Genomic DNA, 24,864 nt, shown 5'->3' on the forward strand with positions numbered 1-24,864 from the left:
ACCTGGCTGCAGTGAGATCCAGAAGATGCTGCCACCGGTCGTTGACCTTCCCAAGCTTGTACTCAATCTCAGAGGCTTTGCTTTCATGGCTGGCTCGAGCAAGTCGTTCTCCCATTTGCTGGAGCTGTATTTTGTTCTCTTGGGCAACAGCAATCTCCTCTTGATAATCCTGCATAATAAATAGCAATCACAGAGATCAGAAATCATATTTTTAATGCATTCAGCCTGGCTCCACTAGAAACATGATAATTACCATTTTCTATTGCTTGGAATAGTTTCGGCCATGAGGAATGCTGTGTGCTTATCAGTCCATGTACACAAGAATTAGGGGTACCTACTATTTTCAGGATGTGCATAGACTCTAGATTGAATTTTCATAAAGATTTTCTTAAAGAGAACTGAGATATTTTTATTTACTTAAAATGGGCATTAAAAAATCATTAACAGTGTATACATAGATATAAAGACAAAACTTGAAGGATTTTAATGCTGGGAAATTATACCTTATTGTTATAATCACCAACCTGGGTGTTATATTCAGAATCAATCCTCATACAAATAGTTGCTAAGAGGCTTAGAAGTTGTGTGTATGTGCGTGTGTGTGCGTGTGTGCACAATTATATATGTGCAACTGACATATATGTGTATTTATATGTAAATGTATATAGGTGTTTTTGTCAATTATTTGTGCAGAATGCTTTAAAAATGAATACCTTCATTTTAACGAGCTACCCTCTATACAATGTCAATATTTTACAACACATAAATCAATGGCAAATTAACTCGCAAGAATAATAACCATTAGTCTTAGGGGATTAATGGGTCTCAAACGTTTTTCATTTACCCAGTTGCAGTACTCACTCCTCTTAAAGATTGTTTTGGATAAGGAAGTACTGGCTGCATATGCATGAGAAAGGCCACTGAATGGCATGGTTTAAGTGGATGAATGGACATCTCCTATTTTCCCCAACCCGCACCGCCTGACCAATGATCCTCTTACTCCTGCCACAGTGACAAAAGCCAATCTTTAGAATCCCCTTTTCTTCATTTTTGGGCTAAACGCCTGTCATGCAGCAAATACTGTCTCAACAAAATAATACACAAAGACAGGTTAGAGGGTCATGGATATTTTAACCCTCTCCCGCTCTAAAGTTAGTGTGGCAACAGGGCTATCCTCTCAAGTAAGTTATCAAAGCAAGAAGGTCCCTCAAAAATGAGAGAAGCCAGTGCAGGTCTATTTGTTCTCAGTGCTGAGTGCTCTCTTTAGGTCCAGCAACCCCACCCTATCTACTCTCCATTTTATGTTACTTCAACACAGTGGAATTCAATGACCAATATACCAGATGCACTGACCCCAAACAGGCAAGCTCATAAAGACTTCTTTTGAAATCTCATTTTATATACAGAATAGTATAGCTAATATTTTAAAGATTGTCTGACATTGTGCCAAATAGTGTAATAAAATTATGTGAAAAACTAAAGTTTTTCTACATTTTAAATTGTGATTGTATATTGTCCAAGAGACAGCTTTTTCCACACCCCCCAAAATATGCATCTTAAATTTCATGAAGAAAATCAATGATTTCTTAACCAAAATTTATTCTATAGCAAGCTTACTATAATACCTATAGTCCCTTAATCATGTCCTGTAGAGCATTCTCTGATATATGGAAACTATCAAAGTCCAAAGCTATTGGCAGATGTTAAAATGAAATCTGTATTACCTTAGTTCACATTTTAAAGGTTTACAATATCAAATATACAAATGCTTATTGCTAGAATGTGACATTTTAAGTGGAAGCTTTAAAGCTATTAATATCGCATGCTTACACTGGAGTTTTTTCCCTTTATGTGCATGCATGGATAAAGATAGTTTTTCCTAATAATTATTTGTATTTATTTTAGAATGAATGAGGCTATAATTCATTTATTCAGTATTCGGTAATAACTGAGTACTTATGAGAAGACAGGCATTGCTCTGGGTGCAAGAGATACAGCAATGAACAAAATAGGCAAAGACACTTCGGGCAAAGCTGACAATCCAGTGGGGCTCCCACTGTAGACAGATAACAAACAAGTAAATAGGGAAAGTATGCTGTGAACCAGACAGTGATATGTGTTAACAAGAAACATAAACTAAAATAAAATAAAAATGATTAATTGTTCAAAAACCATGTGGAAGCACCACTGATACCATCAAAAATATTTATTTTTTATTTTTTATTTTATTTTTTTATTATGTTATGTTAACCACCTTAAATTACATCATTAGTTTTTATAAAGATTTTTTTTTTTAAAGATTTTATTTATTTATTTGATAGAGTGAGAGAGCACAAGCAGGGGGAACAGTAGAGGGAGAGGGAGAAGCAGGCTCCCCGCCAAGCAGGGAGCCCGATGCGGGGCTCGATCCCAGGACCCTGGAATCATGACCTGAGCCGAAGGCAGACGCTTAACCATCTGAGCCACCCAGGCGCCCCAAGATTTTATTTATTTATTTGTCAGAGAAAAAGAGAGAGAGAGAGAACCCAAGCAAGGGAGTGGCAGGCAGAGGGAAAGGCAGGTTCCCTGCTGAGCAAGGAGCCTGATGCCGAACTCCATCTGAGGACCCCAGGATCATGACCTGAGCCTAAGGCAGACACTTAACCGACTGAGCCACGTTTTCATTCTTCTGTCTATGCATTCTGTTTTACAGAGATAATGTCAGTTTAATTAATCCTAAGAATTTTTTCTTTTAGTCCCTCTCTAGTGATTTTACCTCTTTAAAAACAAAAACAAAAACAAAACACAAAAGAAAACTAATACACATAAATGATTCCTTCTGAACAGGTAGCTAAAACTGAAAAATATTGAACATTTATCTATCAGCAGATAATTTACTTCTGCATATCCATATATATTGTATGTAAAGAGGGCCTTTCCATACAAGTTTATTTCACATTAAAAAGATAAAACATTTAAGATATAGTACTCCTTTTACAGGAAAGTAATTTAATAATAAGTAAAGCCATCTTTTATACCTGTTAAAAGTGTGCCTAAGTGTTATGAAGAGTAAAAACATATATAGCCACGCATCCTGTACCTTCTTGAGCTTCTCTATCATTTCTTCAATGAGGATGTCTCCATTTTGAGAAACTTTGCTTTCCATCTGGGTCAACCATTCACAAAGCTCCTTGTTCTTTTCACTGAAGACTGCCCATTCATTCAATCTCTCACTTACTTGCTGCCGCCTTAAGGAGAGCTGAGAAGTTTAAATGGGAGAACACATAAAAGGATAATCAGAGCAGAACTTGCACCCTGAGGAAAAAAGCCAATAAACTGAGTTGGGTGGACTGGAATAAGTAATAGTTGTGCAACTCTTTAGGTCACTGTTCCTTGAGGTACAGTCCCAGGTGGGATCTAGGAAGGTTTCACAACAAGGACCTGCTATGAAATGCCAGTGGGAGGCATCCAACCCTCTACTTCCCTCCTGAAGAGCTGCATGCACATTCATTTATTCAAGGTTCTGAACAATCCAGCCTCACACTGCAATTGGTTCTGTGTAGATTTCTACAGCATCATTGGATGTACTTTTCCTAAAAGAGAAGGGAGAAATAGGAAAGAGGAAGGGATAGAGAAAGAAGGAAAAAGGGAGAAAGGAAAGAAAGAAAAATAAGGAAGAAAAGTGAAAAGGGAGAATGACCTGAATCGTAGGCATCTGCAGAGTGAAGCAGAGGGACACAATGCTAAGAGGTCAGAAGACGGATCCCTGTGATTCAGCTCTATACCAATTCTTTTATTTTGGGCAAGTTCTCTTACTTGCCTGCCTGCTTTCTTTTTAATTTATTTACCTTTGTGTCTTTTTCATTTCCTTCTTCCTTGTGCATAATGGCTTTATTGAGACATAATTCACATACCATACAATTTCGCTTAGCATAAAGTTTTCAAAGTTATTTATGTTGTAGCATGTGTCCGTACTTGATTCCTTTTAACTGTTGAATATATTCTATCACAGGGATAGACAATTTTTATTTACCAACTCATCTGTGGATGGATGTTTTGGTTGTTTCCACATGTGGCTATTATGAATAATGCTGCTATTGTGTGTGGAGACACATGTTTAGTTGCCTTTGGGGTATATACCTACGAGTAGAATTGCCAGGTTACATGGTGGCGCTACAGAGCGTCTGCACCAATATACATTCCCACCAGCAGTAGGATTCTCCTTTCTCCACATCCTCACCAACATTTGCTATTACCTGTATTTTTGATTTTGGTCATCCTAGTGGATGTGAAGTAGTATCTCACTGTGGTTTTGATTCGCATTTTTCCGATGGCTAATGATGCTGAGAATCTTTTCATGTTTCTTGGCCATCTGTATATCTTCTTTGGGGAGCTATCTGGTCAAATCCTTTGCCCATTTTTGAACTGGGCTTTTTTTTTTTTTTTTTTTTTTTTTTTAGCACTGAGTTGTAATAGTTCTTTATGCATTAGAGACACAAGGGGCCTGGTTCTTATCTCTTAGTCTAGAGCGATCCCTTCCAGTATTTTAAAATTGTATGACTTCATAATACTCTTGTTTTTGCAGTGCTGGTTGAGATACTAAGGGATATTTTTAGTTGAGCTAAGCTACATGTTAGCAAAATATAATGTGATTTGAGTGGCAAGAAGATGATCCTTTTTTATAGATGTTCTACACACTCTTGTTGATAATGCTAGACATTCCACCAGTCATCTCATCGCATTAAGCACCTACCTCTCAATTTTCTTTTTTCCCACTAACATTTTATTATGAAAAACATTAGACATACAGAAAAATTGAAAGAATTGTAATGGTAAGCACCCATAATATACTCACTAGACTCTAAAATTGTGAACATTTTGCTCCATTTTGCTTTAATACATATATTCCTTTATCCATCAATCCATTTTACTTTGTGATGCACTTCAAACCAATTTCCTTTTAAAAATCAAAATGAAAATATTTCTAAGGTACTATACACTTCCTAGTTAGCAATTCTGCCTAGGGTTGGCTCTGTTAATGATTGGGTAAATATTAGTCAAGGTCCCACACAACCCAAAATGTCTATGATTCTACATCTAAGAATACACCTGGTAATTAGGCTTTGAGACCAGGTTCCCTATGCTGGGGCTAGCCCTAGTCATACTGAGCTGCTTAGATAGTGGGCCCTATAGCCTAACACAGTTTCTGAAATGTCACCATTACAAATGCATTCTTTTGAATTAATTATGATCTTTTAAAATAAAAATTTCTCTGGGTAGGGTGACACTGATGAATCCATTAACTATTTCCCCATTAGTACAAGTCAGCTTATCATTAAGTTTTCTTTGAGGCAGAAAAATACAGAAGACCCCAAAAGCAGTGAATTTACTTGGGGTCGATACTGGTAGGAATAGGCAAGGCTAAGAAAACATAGGTTAAAAAGTTTTAGAGACAAAGTTCAACTACAATAAGCTATACCAAGACCGTGCCGCAGCTAAGAGCATGATCCTTCCAGCACCCCCTTTCCTCTCAAACTCCGATAGCCCAGTGTATTCAGATCTTCTGCAGAATGCTAAGATTTGGAATTTTCTGGTGGATATGACTTTTTCCCTCTCATTCACACAGCATCCGAGTCAAGAGTGTGGCTGGTCATTAAAATTCTGGTTCAATTGATGTCCAAACTGAAACTATATTTTCATAATTGGGACCTCCCAAAGCAACTGTTTTTTAAGACAAGAGTAAAAGCCCCCCCCCCTTCAGATTTAAGATTAACAGGTCTTGCTATGTATAGCTCCTCCTTTCCTCTTCCCCCAAATCTTGGCCATGAGCAAGGATGAATTCTAGGGCTTTCCCCTACAACATCTGCAGGGAAGATGACCACATAATAGAAAAATACTACCTATTTCTTTGAGAGGTAGGTTTTATTATACCCATTCCAGAGAGACGAAGAGAAGTTAGACAAATTCGAGGCATTTGTTTGTAGTCAGTACGAGACAGAACCAGCAAAGCATGAGTCTTTGATACAGGCTGTGATATAACATTATGATCAAATATCCAGAGGCAGCTGAGATTCGAAAATAGTCTATCACTTACTAATGATATGACCAGGGCAGGGTTACTCATCTTCTCTATGCCTTACTTCCTTCATTTGTAAATGAATTTTTCATCTGTTCCAAATCTCATTAAGCAAATGTTTACTGTTTGCAGTAAACAAGTGTCTACTATGTGCCAAGCCCTGACATATGTCCTGGAAGAGTAGGCTCGTAATAGAATACAAACAAGAGTATTTAAGGGTATACAAGGGTATACTTATATTGAAAAAAATTTAAGGAAGTAACGAGTACATACTAAAGGTTTAACAAAAGCTGGCCATTAACAGACGACGACGACTACTACAGGGCATCATTTGAGTTTTTAATATTTTTTCCCCCTTGACACTCAGGTAGTCAACACCTCCACTGAGTAGCTTGAATATGTGTCTCTGGTGCTTATCACACAGCACGAAAGTGTTGCTTTCATTTGCTCACTGTAAAGCAACAGCTGAAAGAAGAAACAGGTAGACCACAAGCGCTGGTTACAAAGCAGCACCAAAAGCTTCTCGAGAGATGTCAATTCATAATGGAGACGGCGTTTTCCTTTCGGTTTGTAAAACTGACATTTAGGCTATATGATAAGCGAACATTACCCTCTCTCTTTGGGGTTAGCTGAAACCCTTGAATTATTTATCAGCTTAGCACATATTTAGGTTTTTCTCAAGGTCACAAACACTCTGCATTGCCAATAGCTGGCAAGTACCGGCTGAAACCTCGAGTGTGAGGCAGCTGAACAGGAAATACATCCTTTTCGACTTCAAATATTTTTACCATGACAATTTGAAAAACACCAAGCAATTACAATGATGATATATTTATATCTCAACTAGAATTACACACAGATCTACAAACCCAAACGGGGATAAAAATGGATAAAAGCTCTGGCCGTGGGCAGACAAAACAAACCATTTGGGGAGTCTATTTGTGAATGGTATACTCTCCTATGTTAACTCTCCTCTGAAACATTTACTTACAGCATGTCTTCCTCATTCTCCTTGGTAGTCCCAATGACTCCTGCCTTCTCATCCGCTGATTCGATCCGACTACGAAGAGACAACTTGCTCTCTAACCGTGGATAACGCCAGGTTTAACTAAAGTTTTTAGCTTTTAAAATGAGACCATAGGCTCAAGCTCATTTCCTTTTGTGGTTTCATACTTGACAGAGGTACTCCGGAAACACTAGCTCAAGGACTAGTAACTAATTTATATTCCTACTTGCAGTTATATCCTAGCACCTTTGGTATGACTACCCATGACTAAAATCTCACTGGATTCAATAGTTTTTTAGATTGAAGTAATGTGAGATCAGTATGCTTTAGCTTCATGCCTTAAGACATTCAAGTTAGAAAGTTTCTAGAAACACTCTGTATTCACTGTACTTCCTCTTTTTTTTACTTAAGTCTTAGTCCACTCACAGGTGCAAGGTACTAATCTCTTCACGGCATATCATATGATCAACAGCAGCCTTCAAAATGTATTTCCAAACACACTGTTGCCTAGATATATCTAAGTCTGGTGAGCAATTTTAAACATAGACACTTTTGTCCCCTTTTTTCTTTTTCCAGCTTTATTGAGATATAACTGACATATAACATGGTGTAAGTTTAAGGTGTACAGTGTGGTGATTTGATACGCATATCTACTATGAAATGATAACCACAAGATTAGTTAACACATCCATCATATCACATAATTACTATTTCTATGTGTAACATGAGAGCAATTAAGATATTAGCCATAAGAAAAGAATGAAATCTTGCCATGTGTAACAACATGGATGGACCTAGAGGGTATGATGCTAAGTGAAATAAGTCAGTCAGAGAAAGACAAATACCATATAATTTCACTCATATGTGGAATTTAAGAAACAAAACAAATGAGCAAAAAAAAAGAGATAAGCAAAAAAAAAAAAAAAAAAGACTCTTACATATAGAGAACAAACTGGTGGTTGCCAGAGGGGAGGGAGGTGGGGAGAAGAATGAATTGGTGAAGGGTATTAAGGGTATACTTATATTGATGACCACTGAGTAATGTAATAAATCACTCTATTGTATATCTGAAACTAACATAACATTGTATGTTCATGATATTGGAATTTAAAAAATAAAACTTTAAATAAATTAATTAAAAAAAATCAAATACTGACTCTCTTAGTGACTTTCAAATATATAATACAGTCTTGTTAACTATAGTCACCATGCTATACATTAGATCCCCAGAACTAATTCATTTTATAACTAGAAGTTTGTGTCCTTTCTACTTCATGGCATTTTTACACAGTACCAGTTTTCCTAAATCAAAAAATATTGTATAATCATAATCTTCTTAACTTCCAAAATATTCAAAGACCTTATCATTATTTTACATTTAAAGGAACATAAGTATAATGACATAAAACAAATGACTTAAAGTCTTCTTTTAATTATTAACAGGCACTGGAGATAAAAAGAAATGGTCTTCATTCTCAAGGGCCTCATAGTCTTGAAATAAAGTCAAAATATTAAAAAAAAAAAAAAAGACGAAGAAGAAGAAGAGAGAAAAAAATGTACTGTCAAATGATGGCACAAGCCAAAAGGGAAATGGGTGTTCAAAGGAATAGGAAAATACTGAGGTCTGAGCATCTCAAACAATGACATCACAGGGGCTGTGGCATTTGAAAAAGATGGGTTAAAATCAGACGGAATAGTCAGTCTAGGCAGGAAGAGTGGTCTGAGCAAGGTTTTGGGGTAGGGCAGTTCCTGGCAGGTTTGGGAAGGGAATGGAAGCCATTATCTAAAGTGTTATCTCTCTGAGAGCTTTGAAGACATCAATTAGCCAGAGAAATAGGTATAGTATAATTAATTTCACAGAATATGCTGAGAAGTATTGAGTCAGCAAGTAGTGCCAGATTTTTCTCAATTTTAAGAAAGACAAATGAATAAGGCTCATAAAAGTAACTGAAGATTGCTGTGATCATTTTCCATTATTTGTACACACCAAGTTATCTTGCACTTATATGATATGCCATGATAAAGTCCTTGCATTAGAAAATTATATGATAATTTACTGGATAGTTATGTATTGATTTTGGGTTGAATACTTCAGAGAAGAATAAAGTATTGTGATTAGCACTATCACGCTCAATGTGAGTTTCTCATTGTGTTCACTAAGAATATGAAGCTCCGTGAAAAATGGCTCAATTAATTTTGAACTCAAATCACTAGCATAAACTGTTTATAAAAATCATCTCTTACACCCCTCCCTTTTAAAAGTATAGATTCATAGAAAATTGTTCACACACTTAGGAAGTGTGTTCCAGAGTTTCCCTTTGGCTCATGGCCTGAGAAATATCTTGGTTTTAATCTAAACATAGAGAGAAATTCACCTAACGACAAACTTCTTGTTGATGTCAAATGAATCAGGAGGCTATGAGCCTCTTAAACTCTGGTTAATGTTTCCTGAAGCATGAAAATAAGCATCTCTAAAGTCAGAGAAAGTGGGGAGGATGTAAGAAAAGAGATCTCTAGGATGGCACAGCTGGCCTGAAACTGGGGAGGCACAAAGAGACCCCTACTCAGAAGCCCCTTTCTCATTCTTGTAACACTTGCTTCTCCCCGCCTGGGTCGGTCCTCTGTCTACTCCACTCCTGTGCCTTTACTCAAGCTGCAACCTCGTCCAACCCGTCCGCTTACTCCCTCCACACCAATCTGTCTCTTCAGCTCCCCTTCTCAGCGCTCAGCTCAAGATTTATCCACCGCAACAAGTGTGTCCTTTATTTCCTGCAATGCACACTGCTATACATTGTTTTAACTTGTTTATACCAGTTGCCTTCTTCACTGTACAGGTTCTTCTGGACTGATTTTAGTCTCAGCTCTGTTATAAACTCGATGGTAGGAACATCTACTATAGCTTGTGAAATTCACAACTAATTGACTGATTCATTGAACAAATACGGACCACAGGCTATTATGTGCCAAGGAGAGCAGTCGGTTTCAGCATGGGGCACTGCTGACGCACTCCCAGCTTCCTGGAGGGGATGGTCTCCAGGCCCTCAGTCAGAACCTGTTCTTCTCTTGTGGGCCTTTAATCTATGTTGTTCTTCTTTGCCTTTGATGCCTTCTCATTGTTTTCTACCAATCTCTTCCTTTCATTTCAAAATCAAAATCCAATCTGGGATCTCAATTTTATAGTATAATGCACAAAGAAGGTACTTAATAAATGAATCACATATGACTAAAAATGCCAAACCATGAATTACTAGGAAACTACGATGGTAAATCAACAGCCACAACATTTCCAAATACAAAGCCATTTCCACAGTATTAGCTAAAAATGCAAATAAAACAAAGGTTTTTCACATGTTTAAAGTAAGAAAAAGACCACCTGTACCTACGAAGATCACATCCATGAACCAAAAAACTGTTTTTCCTCTTACAATATTATGCCAGTCAGTGAAAGGGACAGCAAGAGAATCCAGCTGAGATGCATCTCAAATATAATGTTAAGATATAATTTTCTTAATCTGAAATAGTCTCACAAAACCCAGAGTTCTTCCTCTGTGTATACTCTGAGTTACAGGCTAGGTCCAAACATGGGTCAAGCCATTTGACATTCCAAGTCATCTTCCAGTTTTCCACCTTTCTGAGCTAATGCTCCATGCAGAGTTTGTCTTACCTGGTGGCACAGTTCTTCCCACTGCCTCTGCAGAAGCTCCATGCGTTCGTTCAGGATGGAAATATCATCAGCGCTAATGTAGGCACAGAGGGTGTCCTTCAAGAGTGTCAGCTGAGCCAAGTCATCTGTCCAGCTCCCAGCTGCATTTTCCAGTTCCTAGATTAAAAAAACAAAAACGTGAATACCCCCCATGAATATCTATCATCAACAATTTCTGAAGTGTGCTAGGAATCCCCTCTTGATACAATAATTTTTCCATCCATTCTATTTGAACATCTCACTTGGTCTACTTTATTTGCTCTGGTGTTGTCTGGTCATTTGCCAAGTTCTTCTGATAAAACCCCAGGTTGTGGGGCACCTGGGTGGCTCAGTCGGTTAAGGGTCTGCCTTGGGCTCAGGTCATGATCTTAGGGTCCTGAGATGAAGACCCGCATCAGGCTCCCTGCTCAGCGGGGAGCCTGCTTCTCCCTCTCCCTCTGCCACTCCCCCTGACCCACTGTGCTCACTCTCCTTGCATGTGTGCTCTCTCTCTCAAATAAATAAATTAAAAAAAAATAAAACAACCCAGGTTGCTTGACATATCTTCCTATGATCTCTTTACCATTTAACTGATCATTTTGGCTCACCTTATCTTTCTTTTTTTTTTTTAAGATTTTATTTATTTATTTGAGATAGAGAGAGCATGCACAAGCAGGGAGAGGGGCAGAGGGAGAAGCAGGTCCCCCGCTGAGCAGGCAGCCGGATGCTGGGCAGTCCCAGGACCCTGGGATCATGACCTGAGCCGAAGGCAGATGCTTAACTGACTGAACCACCCAGGCGCCTCTTGGCTCATCTTTTCTAAGTTGAAATTTCATCACTGCCTGATCTTCTTTACTTTTAAACTGATTTCATAAACTGCTAATCCAGCCTTTACTTTTGTCCTGAGTTAATGATCACGTTAATAAAATATTTTCAAAAAACCAAACTCCTGGGGTCACGTTCATCCTCAAACACTATGAGTTTACATTCTATGATATAGACTTAATAACGTAATCACTGAAAAGATCCATTGCTGTTATTACTCAGTTGAAAATAATGGATTGAATTCATTTCCTGTAGGAACACAGATTTCTTCAGGTTACTGAAGAAAATATTATGTACTCTGTCCTTTTGGGAAATGATTTAAGAAAAAACCCCATAAAACAATATTTGGATGGGTTGACATTGGTTTTTGCAAAGCTTTTAACCGATGACCAGTTTTGCAATTTGTATGAGTCTTGCTTTTTGCCAGCTGTTGATGCTTTTAGATTCCAGCTAATTTTGTGTATAAATAGAGTATTTCACATGGCTTTTTCTCCTCTCTTTTTGTCTCTTCACACAGGAGACAAGTTTCCGAAGGCAAAGGCAATTAACGGTACTGTCTGAGGCTAACTTCTCAGGCAATTTAGGCAAACAAGGTTTTAGTCTGAATTTTCCAGGTAATTGCTTTGTTTTGCTGCTAAGGGTGGTTTGGGTTAGAAGAGCAGAGAGCTGGACCAAAATGCATCCTTTTAATCTCCAAACTTAATAGCCGGGTATGTTTGTAACTGTTGTATTTTGGGAGATGAGGTCCCATGGTAACAGTATTTGGCTGAAAGACCAAACCATCCAGGTGGAGTAAATACGCAGTATTTCTGCTTATAATCGTAGACATGTTAAGCTGTCATACCAATGTAAATATTTCCCCCTTTTAATGCCCATTTCTAGCCCCTAACTCAAATATCAGATATAATCCATGGTGTAAGGATTATAAAAGAAACAACACCACCACAAAAACTAACTGTTTCAGACTCACAGGCTCCATTAGATGAGTCCCTGTTGTAAAAATACAGCCTCTGGATTCAGGCAGCCTTGATATTTACAAACTCGGAAATGTTATTAAACTTCTAGAAGCCTCAGTTTTCACATCTGTAAAAGGGAAATAATAGACTGTCCTCATGAGCTTGTGTTTATGTCAACTGAGATAACGCTGTGTAGTCACTGCCACATAAGAGTGGCCCAATAAATGCCCATTTCTGTTTATCACAGTTTTCTTTAATCACTTGTTAGAAATTTAACATCACAGATTTAAAACAAACTTTTTAATCTTTGCATGCTTCTGAATTTACATCTCAAGATAATATTTTCCTCATTTGCCATCCATGATGTAATGTATATTACCTTTTATTTTTCCTAAATCTGCCTCTTTTTTATTTTAAGATTTTATTTATTTATTTGACAGAGAGAGAGCGCGAGCACAAGCAGTGGGAGTGGGAGGGGGAGAAGCAGACTCCCCACTGAGCAGGAAGCCTGATGTGGGACTCGACCCCAGGACCCTGGGATCATGACCTGAGCCGAAGGCAGACGCTTAACTTGACTGAGCCACCCAGGTGCCCCATAAATCTGTCTCTTTCGAGTTTCAAAGGATATCCTTAAATTTTGATACTGAGGAAAAATTCTTAAATCCAGGCTTTTTGTGATTTCAAGACTTCTTTAAAAAATGATTTTTTCTTTAATGCTTATGACTTCTTAGCCAGTGTGAAGCAGAGAACTTCTGATTAAAATCCAAATCATTTAAGTATGTGTGAAGTTTTTTTTTAAAAAGATTTATTTATTTATTTTAGAAAGAAAGAGAGAGAGTTGGGGAGGGACAGAGGGAGAGAATCTTCAAGCAGACTCTCGGCTGAGCATTGAGCGTGGGGCCTGACCTCACAACTTACGAGATCATGACGTGGGCAGAAAACCAAGAGTCAGAGGTTTCACTGATTAAGCCACCCAGGCGCCCCAGTATCTGTGAAGTTTTACAGCATTACTCTAGGGCAGTGATTTGCAAATGACTGGGAAACACAAGGACATGTATTATTTGGGGGAGGAAAAGCATTTGTAAAGGTAGTTTTGACTAGATCTGCATCTTGCTCAGCAGAGAATTGTTATCCAAATACTTCACTTGACTATATAGGTATGAATGGAACATATCCTACAGCCACTAAATCACACTGGTCTCAGCAAACTCATAATGCAGGAAGCGGTCTGTATTAGCTCCTGATTTGCTTCCAACTGCGATTTGAGGTGTTGATCGTGATCTTTAAGCAGTCAGGGCCCTGAGTACCTGAATGACTGTGTGTCTCCATGCAGTAACTGAGATCAGCTATTTACAGTTTCTGTTTTCCTTACAGAAGAGTGTGGAGGACAGGGTGTTCCCCTAAGGGCCACTGTCTGCAGAATTTCCAGGCTCCGAGGCTCGCTCTCCTTTCTGTGAACTAGACTATTCTGCTAGAACAACTCTCCAGTGTAGATGCTTTAAAAAGATTGTGTTTATTGCTTTTGACCCAGCTTTTAAATATCTTTTAATGCTGTGTTTATATTTCTCAAGATAATCCATAAACTAGTCTATAATTTCATCAACTGCAATAAATCAACAACCAAGTCTCACCAAAGTTGTCTGCCCTAATGCAATATCCAGGAACTTGCATCTACATGTTCACAGATGGAGCAGATTGACTGAATTATGCTTTCAGAGGCAATATGACAGCAGAAGCACAGAGGTAAGTGATGGCTAAAAGCTCAATCCAGTCATTTACCTTGCAACGCATTTGTTCTGCATGCAGCTCTTCATGGTGATCTGGGAGAGGTTGAGAAAGCTTCTTTTTGAACGTTCGTAGTTTCTCCAGAGAATCAGCTATTCCATTCTCACATTTTTCCCAGTCCTATAATGGGAGAAGAAAGAAATTTCATGGCTTTTTTTTTTTTTTTTGTAGGAAACTGGAACAAAAGAAAAGCACTCTTCTTAATCCAAGAGAAACAATTAAAGATTCACTGGGGAGTCCACATCCATTTGTAGGCAGCATCAGAAGAGTTGATTGAGTTCTACACTTACGTATGTGACGTTAAGCAGGTAATATGCTATGCCTCAGTTTTCCCTATGAAAATGGGCATAACACAAACTCTATAACTGTTGGAGGGCTGGAGGAAGCAATCGTGTGAACACATCAAATACAAGGCCCAGAATATGATGGGTACTCAAAAATGTTATCTGCATCTGGATCAATCTGCAGAGGTAAGAGGTAATCGCACTATTCTGCCTCTTTCCTAACTCCACCCATAAGGTGTCTACATGACCCCAAACGCTTTATAAGAGATAAAAAAGAGGCTATGGAATCTCTTTCAGGCTGAAGCATAAAAATAATATAACCCTGACTCTGATTCAATTCATTATATGAACAGTATGTGGTACATACATTTGATTTGTTACAGAAGTAGAACCACAAGTACCAAAGGTTGGCACTGGGTGGGCTTCATCTTGAAAGTGCTGAAACGTGTATCACAAAGGGTTGAGTATATAACACATAAAAGCTGAAACAATCAATAAATGGAAGCAGAGAGATGAGGCAAAATTTTAAAAATATACATCCAGTATGTCAAATATAATGAGTGCTCTGGAGAAGAATACAGCAAGTTAAGTGGTAGAGAGTGTGGTGGTAGAGACCAGCAGATCTCTACAGAGTGACAGAGAAAACATACATTATGTGGTTGTTTTGGACGATTATACACCAAACTCGTAGCAGTGGTCACCCCTGGGGAAGATTACAGGATTTGGTGGTGGTATAGGGGAAATTTCATTTTTCACTCTACATACTTTAATTATTACCTGAATTTTTTTTATCAGATGCATGTATTTTTTTTTAATTAAAAGAAAAAAAATGATAGGATCCATAATGGAGACTTGATTCTTTATAGCATTAGAGCTACAAATTAATTCCTGTCTAATGTCTCAGAGACAATTCAAATTAAATTCACCTAAACAAATCTCCTTAATTTTGCCTATGACCTCCCATTCATTCCCCCCCCGCCCCACCTTCCTGGTGACCCTTCTCAGTGGCCACTCCCCACAACTAAAATTACTGGGTTCCAAAGAAAGACAACTAGAATTGCTTTTAGTAATAAACCTGGTGCCAAATCATGCCACCTTTCCCTTCACATTATCTCTTCCATTGTCACCAGTTTTTTCTTGTCTGGGCTCTTTCTGTGTTCTTTCCTGATGCTTTATTTTTAGCACAGCAACCCACAGGTGCTATGACCAAAACTGTCTTCTGTTAGAAGTGCTGACTAAAGTGCCTCCCTACTCAAAAGGTCTTTTGGTTTCTAACTGAACTGAGAATTTGGCCCAAGATTGTCATTTCTCTTTTAAATTCCTTCAGGGAACTTCCTAGGGTGCATAACCACATTCCCTCTTTCCATTTACCAGAAAAAACACAAACTGTCTGTCTTGGTCAGATTTGTACCCATTCCCCTTTGTTAAAGTATCTCTGTGTTCCCAGGCTACAAGTATTTCATCAGTGCTAAGCAAAGTGAGATCCTCTTACTAAACTGAACAGCGTTCTCAATGAAATCATCACACACTCTGAAACCTATCAACATGCCATCAGTGAATGTTCATTGATCTAAAAGAGAAAAGGCCGGTTTCTTATTTTCTATAACAAAATTAAGAGGCCATAGTGAAGCAGGTGAACATGAAGGCCACAGAATTAGAATCAGTGTATTTTGACATATTTACTCAGAGCATTAAATCAAGGGCTAAAATTAGATAAGCATTATAGCAATGATGTGAAGATACACTAAAATAAAGAAAAATGACATTAACATTAGAATTTAGCTTCATGAATTCCTTCTTAGGCAAATGGGTCCTAGTGTATGATTTAAAATAAAATAAACTTTAACAAGAGAAGAATAAGGATTCCCCTTTCCAAGGGTGGCTTAGATTCCAAAGCTATAATCCAGTCTTTTTATCACATGAATTACAAGGAAATAACAAAATGTCATGGTCTGCAAACATCTATCAAAGTGGATGTTTTACACACCAACAAACAGACTGGCAAGAAAAGCAAATGCAGTGACTCAGCCATTTCGCCTAATTAAAGTCTTGGGAATGAGTCCAAAAATCACATCACAAATAAAGAAAAATATATGATTAAAATGATCTCTACAGAATGAGTTACAACATTTTTAATCCTTTCCTGAAAGCAAAAAAAGAAGAAAAAAAGAATCAGACATATTGTATTACTGATGAATTGTGCTGTGTGCAAATAATAGTTCTTTAACAAATGTTCAGTGGCATTTTTGATTGATTGTTTCCCACACAGAAGGTAATATATTATTAAATAAAATTCAACAGAATAAACCCAAAGGGTGTGCATACTTGAAGCATTATAAAAGCAAAATGTGTTCCATTACCTTTAGTTACTATCTGTGATCCACAAACGTGGCAAGCCAAGTTTAATAGACAACTTTGTTGAAGTGTTGGTGATTATCAACATATATAAAACTTTCCTATTTAGCTCTGTTCACTCTTGAATATGAAAATAATATCAACAGTGATAATGACCATCACTTATTGCATGCTCAGTGTGTGCCACATGTTTACTTTCATTATTTCATTAAATCCTCACAATACCGTCTGAAGGAGGGGTAATCATGCCTACTCCAGAGAGGAGGAAACTGAGCCTCAGATAGGTTGAGTTAATCAGGTTAAGTTGGTTTATTATGGTTTTAACTTGGCTATATCTGGCTCCAGAAACCATGCCCTGTACCCAATGCCTTCCAATTATGTATTGCGTATGGTTACAGAAAGTGAGGGAGAAAGTATCTTGTGGGGGGTCTGGATAAATCTACCTCTCCCTAAACTTGCGGTGTGATTAGTATGCTCTCTGTATCCAACAAAAGGCTTAATATACCTCCTGAATTTTATCTCATAGCAACGTGCTTGGATAAACTAAGATGAAATCAAGAGTGTCCTCTTGGATAGGTTTTTCCCTGCTGTAAAATAAGAGATATCAATCTTAAAAACCACTTTAGAGTCTTAGATCAGGGAGTGGAATCTACTCTTTGCATTCCTGTTTGGATTTATAAAATCATCACAGGGCTCTTGGCTCAGCACCGACCATTAATCAGAATTCGTCACTTGGACAGTCTTATTAGACTTAAAACTACTCAGCTGGGGGATTTTTCTGAAAGACAAACTGCTGAAAATTGGGAAACTTCTCCAGGTCATGCAAGACAGGACAAAGTCTTAAATGAGACACAGGGCAGGGGATCAAAATACTGTAGGGTATGACTTAACGATCTTTGCTTTGTCTGGAAAGCTAACAACAGGAGGGCGCAGCAGGACCACTTACGTGGCTTCTGAAACTGCATTACATCTACAGGAGCAAAGAGCTGAACTTACTTTCAGCAAGAAGGCCAGCTTTGTCTTCTGCTCCTCCAGACGCACGCTGGCTGATTTCCACTTGTCCTGGATTTCCGCGAGCTCGGCCTGCAGGGCGGCCTCAGCCCCACTGTCGGCTGAGAGGAGGAGCTGTTTGCCCGCCTCCACCGTGAGGATGTAGCTGCCTTGTTGACGCAGGCCCACTTTTTCTTTGAACTGAAAGGAACCGTAGCTTTTTACTTTCTCATTCTTTTCTTCACCAGGTCCCTATTGCAAGTGTGTTTAAGCGACCCTACAGTCTTTCATACATTGCATGCCCTCTTTATCCAACATTTATGGAGCTAGTACTTGGGCGTGAATGAAGCACTGTAAAAATGAATGAGAGTTCAACAGGGGAGGCTTAATTTCTGTCCCCAAGTTAAATACAATCACAGTGCAATACAGAAACTGCTCGAGGAGATTGATGCACAGGGAACACACTGTTACATGTCTCATTTGTCTTAAGTTTTATTAGGATCTTTTAATTTCTTCCACCAAAAAAGGTTTGTGATGCTCGGTTCATACAGATAACCCACTTCCAAGAAAGACCCGTGCTCAGATATCTAACCCACATGGATGCAAGACAGGCTTCCTCAAAGGGAAAAGGCTTCATGAGTCTTGGAAGACATATGAATACAGTCAGATGAAGAAGGACCTAGTGTGATGAAGGCCAGGAGTCAGGGAGAAGAATCCTTCCATGCAGACAAATGAAGATGGGCAAATTTACTATATGAGATCAGTAGGATGAATTCAGGACCTCGGTGTAGTTTTCAGGGACTGGAATACAGTAGACAGGTGAAAGAGTGGCAGAAGATGATACAAGATCACACCTTGCACAGGTATTTTTTTAACAGTGAAAGTGACTGAGATTCACAGGAGAATATTAAGCAGGGAAGTGATGTGTTTGGATTAAAACACTCTGCAGCAGGGTAGAAAATGGAATGGAAAAGGGCATATATTGGATACACTGAAATAGGTTAGAAAGCTAGTGTCTCTGTAGGTAAGAAATCAAGAGCTCCTCATCTAAGGTAGTGGCAGTGGGGATGGAAACTGGGAGTGTGTTAGAAATGGGGAGGGAGAGAACAAGAATATAGCTCTAGAGTTACTCTAAAATTCCTAACTGACAGACCAGATAGCTGGTAATGACATTTCCTCGAATAGGGGACATGGGACAAGGGACTGCCAGAGAATGGCTCATCCAGATATTACAGGCTCCGTGGGAACCCATGGAGTATACCATGTCTATGATGCATATATATATATATATATATATATATATATATATATATATACATATAAATATATGCATATAAATATAAAGGCAGTTGAATACATAAGTTGAAAGCTCAGGAGGTAGATGTAACTGGAAGATAACACGTTGGCCCTTCTGTACTAGTAGGAGGCAGACGAAGCCATGGGGGGATGAGGTCTCCCAGGAGAAAGGAAGCAGCAAACAATGACCTCTAAAGCAAGAGGAGACATGAAATACTGGGGATGACTGATCGGAGTACTAGGAGGGAGCCACCTAAGGGGCTGGAGGCCCAGGTTCCCAGGCAGATGGAAGGAAGGGGCCAAACCAGGAATGGACCAAGAGCTCAGACAGGACCAAGACTTTTATCTTTTCTGGAATACGCAAGTTACACGTTTAAATTGCTCATGGTTATAATCAATGCAAAGTGCTCCATTCCTGGCCATTGCCTTTCCCTTCATGCTGAAGGTTAGTGAGCTGCTGGGAGGCACTGGTGTGGGCCGTGGACGGGGTCTGTGAGCGGCTGGGCCCGACCAGACTATCATTAAATACGGACTTTGTAATGCAATCAGATTCTAAGTTCCTGTTGATACTTTGGAACAATATTTGTCCTCATTCCAGTGTCACTCCAGGAAGCTGGTGAAGAACTGAGGCAAGGGTAAGGTGTATAGCGGAAATGTAGAAGAGGTTCAAAAAGCCTGTGTTTTGCACCTTACCTGCACTTCATCAAAGAGGGTCCTTGCCTGTTGCAGTGGTATTGGGACACTTCCGAGAGCACTCACGGGAAGATAGGACACTTCAACCAACCATTTACGAAGCTTCTCTGCCATCTCCCTGTATCGCTGCCACTGGCGAATCTGGCTGTCGATGATGCCCCTCCTCTGCTGGGCCCTGCGAATTACTCCCTGCCACTGATTGCTGAGAAGTGTCAATTTCAGGTTGAATTCATCCCTGGTGCAGAAATAATTACACAGGGAGGAAACACTGTTACCCTGGATACATTTACATGTAAGTCATGTATACACACAATGTATATACACCCGATGACCCTAAAGAGCCCTGAGAAGTGATTTAGGGCAGAGGTTTTCAAATATCATGCCATGATCTTTTATCAGGTCTATTTCAAGTAATTTTTAAAATTAATAACTATTGGTTTCTGCGAACAGTGAGTATTTTCATGTCTCAGCACAGGTTAAAGGCCTATCTGTAAGGTCACTAATTATTCCCTGCCTGAATGCACAAGTGGGGAGAGAGCATAGGGTAGCAGATGCAGTGGGAAGGGGCCCAAACAGTGTGTGCAGCAGGTGACAGCATCTTGTGAGTGCTACAGCGAGAGGGAGAAAATGAGGACCAGGGAGCCTGGATGGCTCAGTCAGTTAAGTGTCTGCCTTCAGCTCAAGTCAGGATCCCAGGGTTCTGGGATTAAGCCCTGTGTTGGGTTCCCTGCTCAGTGGGGAGTCTGCTTCTCCCTCTGCCCTCTCCCCCTGCCTGTGCTCTCTCTGTGTCAAATAAATAAATAAAATTAAAAAAAAATAAATAAAATATTTTTAAAAAAAGAAAATGAGAACCAAACTTTTTTATAAACCTCCGTCTTCAGCCAGAATTATAAGCCACTTTGGATGAACAACACTGGGTTATTTCAGCTAGAATCATAAGCCACTTAAATAAAACCATGTTATTTATTTATTTATTTAAAAGCCATGTTATTTAAAAAAAATTTTTTTTAAGATTTTTATTTACTTATTTGAGAGAGAGAGATCACGAGTTGGGGGGGGGTGGCATGGAGGAGCAGAGGGAGATGGAGAAGCTCCATATTCCCTCACAATAAACAGCCCTAATCTTTAGTGAATTATTCCACATATTAATCTAAACCGTTCCTTTTACATTTTAAACCCACTTCATTTTGTTCTTTGAAAAATGAAAACTATGCAGTCATCACTGTCTGCTTGAAGGTTGTCCACATCCTTAGAGAGAGTAAATTTTACTTAAGTGTTCTCAGTTTCAGGCTAAATAATCTCAGGTCTTTTAGTCTGTCCTTTCTACCTCTGTGTTTTCTACCTTTAAAAAAAAATGTTGGTAGTTTCTTAGGAAGTTTTCCTTAACATTCAATCTGTAGCTCTGGAACTGGTTTGTCCAGTATCAAAGAGAATGAGTTTCTTTGTAAATTGGGGTGTTATTCACATTTTAATATTAAAGTATAACATACATTGTTTTTTCTCTGTTGCGTTAGTTTTGCTTTTCTTCCCCAGATACGCTATTCTCTCCTCTTGAGACTGAGCTGAACTTCTTCTTGGGGACTCCTATACTGTTGACATGTCCTCTCATCTAGGCCCACTCTGAACCTTGGTTTTGTAACCAAACGTGTTACTGGTGCTTCTGTTTTTGAAAGGAAATTCTGGTGTTAACAATCTAACTGCAGTAGAATTAAATGTGATGAATTAGGCTCATGAAGCTCCCCCAGAAGTTACAAGCATCGATCATCTCTGAAGGCATTTCACTCCAGGACTTGAGAATGTCCTACAACAGGGAAAGTGCCCCGCACACTGCTTTTCCATCAGGCCACTAGCCAAGGTCTCTTTGAGCCCTCGCCCTCACTTTCTGTAGAGCCCAACTGTCCTGAGCCACCTGCCAGCTCGCGGGAGTACTTAACACATGACACGGTTCTCATGGCTGAACTTGAACCCTAAAACACAAAACTTATAAACAAACTTTTAAAACACAATACATTTGTAATCTGGGGCCTTCATGCTCTGATCGGAATATTTTTCTTCTCTTGCCATTTTCAGAAGCATCCTCAGTCCAAACCTCCCATTTTCCTCTCTTCGGTGTTTCTCCTTAACTGTTAACATTTACAATTTAATAGATGTTAGCTTGTACGGGAATTTTAAATTTTGTTTAAAAATTTACTGGCTTAAACTTTTATAATACTTTTATAGAGTTGACCGAGGGAGGATAAAGCAAAGAAAAAGTTAATTGCATTTGAATTTGTTTTATTTTGAGGGCCTTAAATTCTCAGTAAAGCTCACGTTTAAGTTTGGCTTACTTTGGAATAGAATAAATACAGTATCACATTTTGTCGTTCCAAGCTTAACCATGAAAATCTTTCATGTTACCTCCAAAGAAATATCCTCTTAAAACTGAAATTGCTTCAAAACGTTAAAAAAAAACCTCTTAACGAAAACAGTGATTTATATTCTTTTTTTTTTTTTTTTGGAAAAAAAATACTAAGTTAATTATAATCACAGTTACTGGTCCTTAATATGGGAAAGATGTTCTTATGTAAATGTGTAAGTATCAATGAGGTTTATACTCCAAATATCACTACATAAGGTAGATGGGATAGACTAGATATTGTTTCTAGGAAATGTAAATGTAGCACGAAATCGGCAATTCACATACAGGAAGTCAAAAGAGGAGTTAGATTTTACCTCTTCGTTTTTAATAAAGAGGTAATCTGCTAAGTAAATGAAGAGGAAGCAGGATTTCAATGTGTCAGAGTGTCATCTGACTTAAGGTGGCAAACCATTTTCAAGCCTGGAATTACCATGGTGTGGGAAAGTTGGCTGGCTGGTCCTCACTAAAAACCAGATACACAATTCTGTGGCTAGTTGAGTGACCTTGGTCACATCAGTTGGCATTTCTGGGCCTCCAGTTTTCATCTATAAGTAAGAGAGATGATCTAGTGGTCTCTGTGCTCCTTTGAGGAATAGCATTTCTGTAACTGTATGAGAGGAGTAGAAGCATCTGTTTACAAACCATTGATACATCATTAATACAGGTTGTTCTGATCTATTCATTAATTCCAGTCTCCTGCAGAGGTCTGGAGAAGGTTGGCTAGGTGATTTCCAATTACTCTATGTCCTTCATGTAATATAATAACAGTTCTTTAAAAAGATTCAATACTCAGCAGTTTCAGAGATTCAGACAAGCCTTTCCTCCAATTACTGAGGCTCCATTGCAGTGCAATTGCCTGAGGAAGATTAGACATATGCCCTCTAATCTGCTCATTAAAAAGAAAATGATTAATTTACTGAAACCTTTCTTCATAATAATATATCAAAGATCCTACCTGTCATCAACTTGACCTTGTTCTAGAAGACGCTGCCCATCAATAATGATCGAGTGCAAAATCTGCTGGCGACTGAACATCTCTGCTTGAAACAACTATTATTTGAAAAAACATAAAAACATACTTTCAGAGTTCCCAATTTTAGTGACCAGTTTTCTAGCAACTTCCCCCCAATTCTGGTTTTAGCAAGGCTTTTTGAAAAATATTTCCAGTCGTATCAGGATATGTGTGAAATCCTGAAGTATATCCAGAATGTATTTTTCAACAATCAATTAAGATATACTTAAAGATAAAGTTTAGTTTTTGCTTACAAAAACTAAGTGACTAAAAGTAGAATTATGTTTCTCTTCTTTCAAAATCACCTAATAACACTGGTTAACATATAATTTGTATTCTTGTTTATTTTCAGGTAGAGAATAGCTTAAGACCTTTCAGAAAGTTGAAAAAGATTTAAGAAACCCCACATTTTTCTTTTCTTTTTTATCCAAACTCACTGTTTTTTAATCTAATTTGGTTGATAAAATGATTTCATTACAAACAAATTCAACAAAAAGTTTTTCAAATTATTTCTGCTACGTTTTAAACAGTTTTATTGAGATATAATTCAGATACCTTACAATTCACCTATATAGGGTGTATAATTTATTGACTTTTAGTATAGTTATAGACATGTGCAACTATCACCACAATTGATTTTAGACCAAAAAGAACTCCACACTCAGCAATCCCTCTCCATTTCTTCCCAATCCATGAGCACCAGATAACCACTAACCTATTTTCTGTCTCTACAGATTTGCCTACTCTGGACATTTCATGTAAATGGAATCATGCAATGTACTGTCTTTTGTGACTGGTTTCTTTCCACTTAGCATAATGTTTCCAGCGTTGATCCATGTGCAGGATGCATCATCTCCACATTCCTTTTTACTGCTGAGTAGTATTCCACTATACAGATAACACCAATTTTATTTATTCGTTCATCAGCTGATGGATATTTAGGGTTGTTCCCATTTTGGGCTATTATAAATAACACTGCTATGAACAATATTCTTGCACAAGTTTCTGTGGACAAATATTTTAATTTCTCTTGTGTATAAAGCTAAGAGTGGAACTACCAGGTCATATGGTAACTCTGTTTAATATTTTGGGAACTGCCCAACTGTTTTCCAAAGCAGCTTCACCATTTTACATTTCCACCAGCAATGTATGAGGATTTCAATTCCTATATACCCTCATCAATACTTGCTGTCTTTTTCACTATAGCCATCATAGTAGGTATAAAGTGGTATCTCAACGTAGTTTTGATTCATTGTCTTTAATTCCATCTTCAGTCAACTTGATAAAACTGGACTTAAAAATACCTTATACATAAAGCCTCTATTTTTAAAATTTAAGCAAAATGCTTTAAAATTAGTTTCATTCTACGTTCCTTTAAGCTTTTCTCTGCTTTTAGGTAAATCCTATTTCTCCATTTGTGTGTATTTCAGAAACATGTGGGCCAATGTGGTTATAACAGTGAACAGCAAAACTGAGACAAACAGCAAATTAATTAATTTGCTTTTTGTATCTAGTTCTCTCTTTGGT

General features: G+C 38.2%; 1 protein-coding gene across 3 annotated transcripts in view; it reads right to left on the bottom strand.

Annotated features, from left to right (window-relative positions):
• The window catches only part of SYNE1 (spectrin repeat containing nuclear envelope protein 1), a 444,246-nt gene that overhangs the window by 54,586 nt on the left and 364,796 nt on the right, over positions 1–24,864 (bottom strand). For all 3 annotated transcript variants that reach the window (XM_045865766.2, XM_064598231.1, XM_064598230.1), the window contains 7 exons: positions 23,281–23,375; positions 19,928–20,162; positions 17,945–18,139; positions 14,304–14,429; positions 10,726–10,881; positions 3,080–3,238; positions 3–169 (listed from right to left, as the gene is read on the bottom strand). In XM_045865766.2, coding sequence (XP_045721722.2) covers positions 3–169; positions 3,080–3,238; positions 10,726–10,881; positions 14,304–14,429; positions 17,945–18,139; positions 19,928–20,162; positions 23,281–23,375 — 1,133 coding nt within the window. The remainder of the gene's footprint in view (positions 1–2; positions 170–3,079; positions 3,239–10,725; positions 10,882–14,303; positions 14,430–17,944; positions 18,140–19,927; positions 20,163–23,280; positions 23,376–24,864) is intronic.

The sequence above is a fragment of the Mirounga angustirostris genome, unplaced genomic scaffold, assembly GCF_029215605.1.
Source record: "Mirounga angustirostris isolate CCGP_5_RB_7025 unplaced genomic scaffold, mMirAng1.0.hap1 SCAF_8, whole genome shotgun sequence".
Taxonomy (NCBI): domain Eukaryota; kingdom Metazoa; phylum Chordata; class Mammalia; order Carnivora; family Phocidae; genus Mirounga; species Mirounga angustirostris.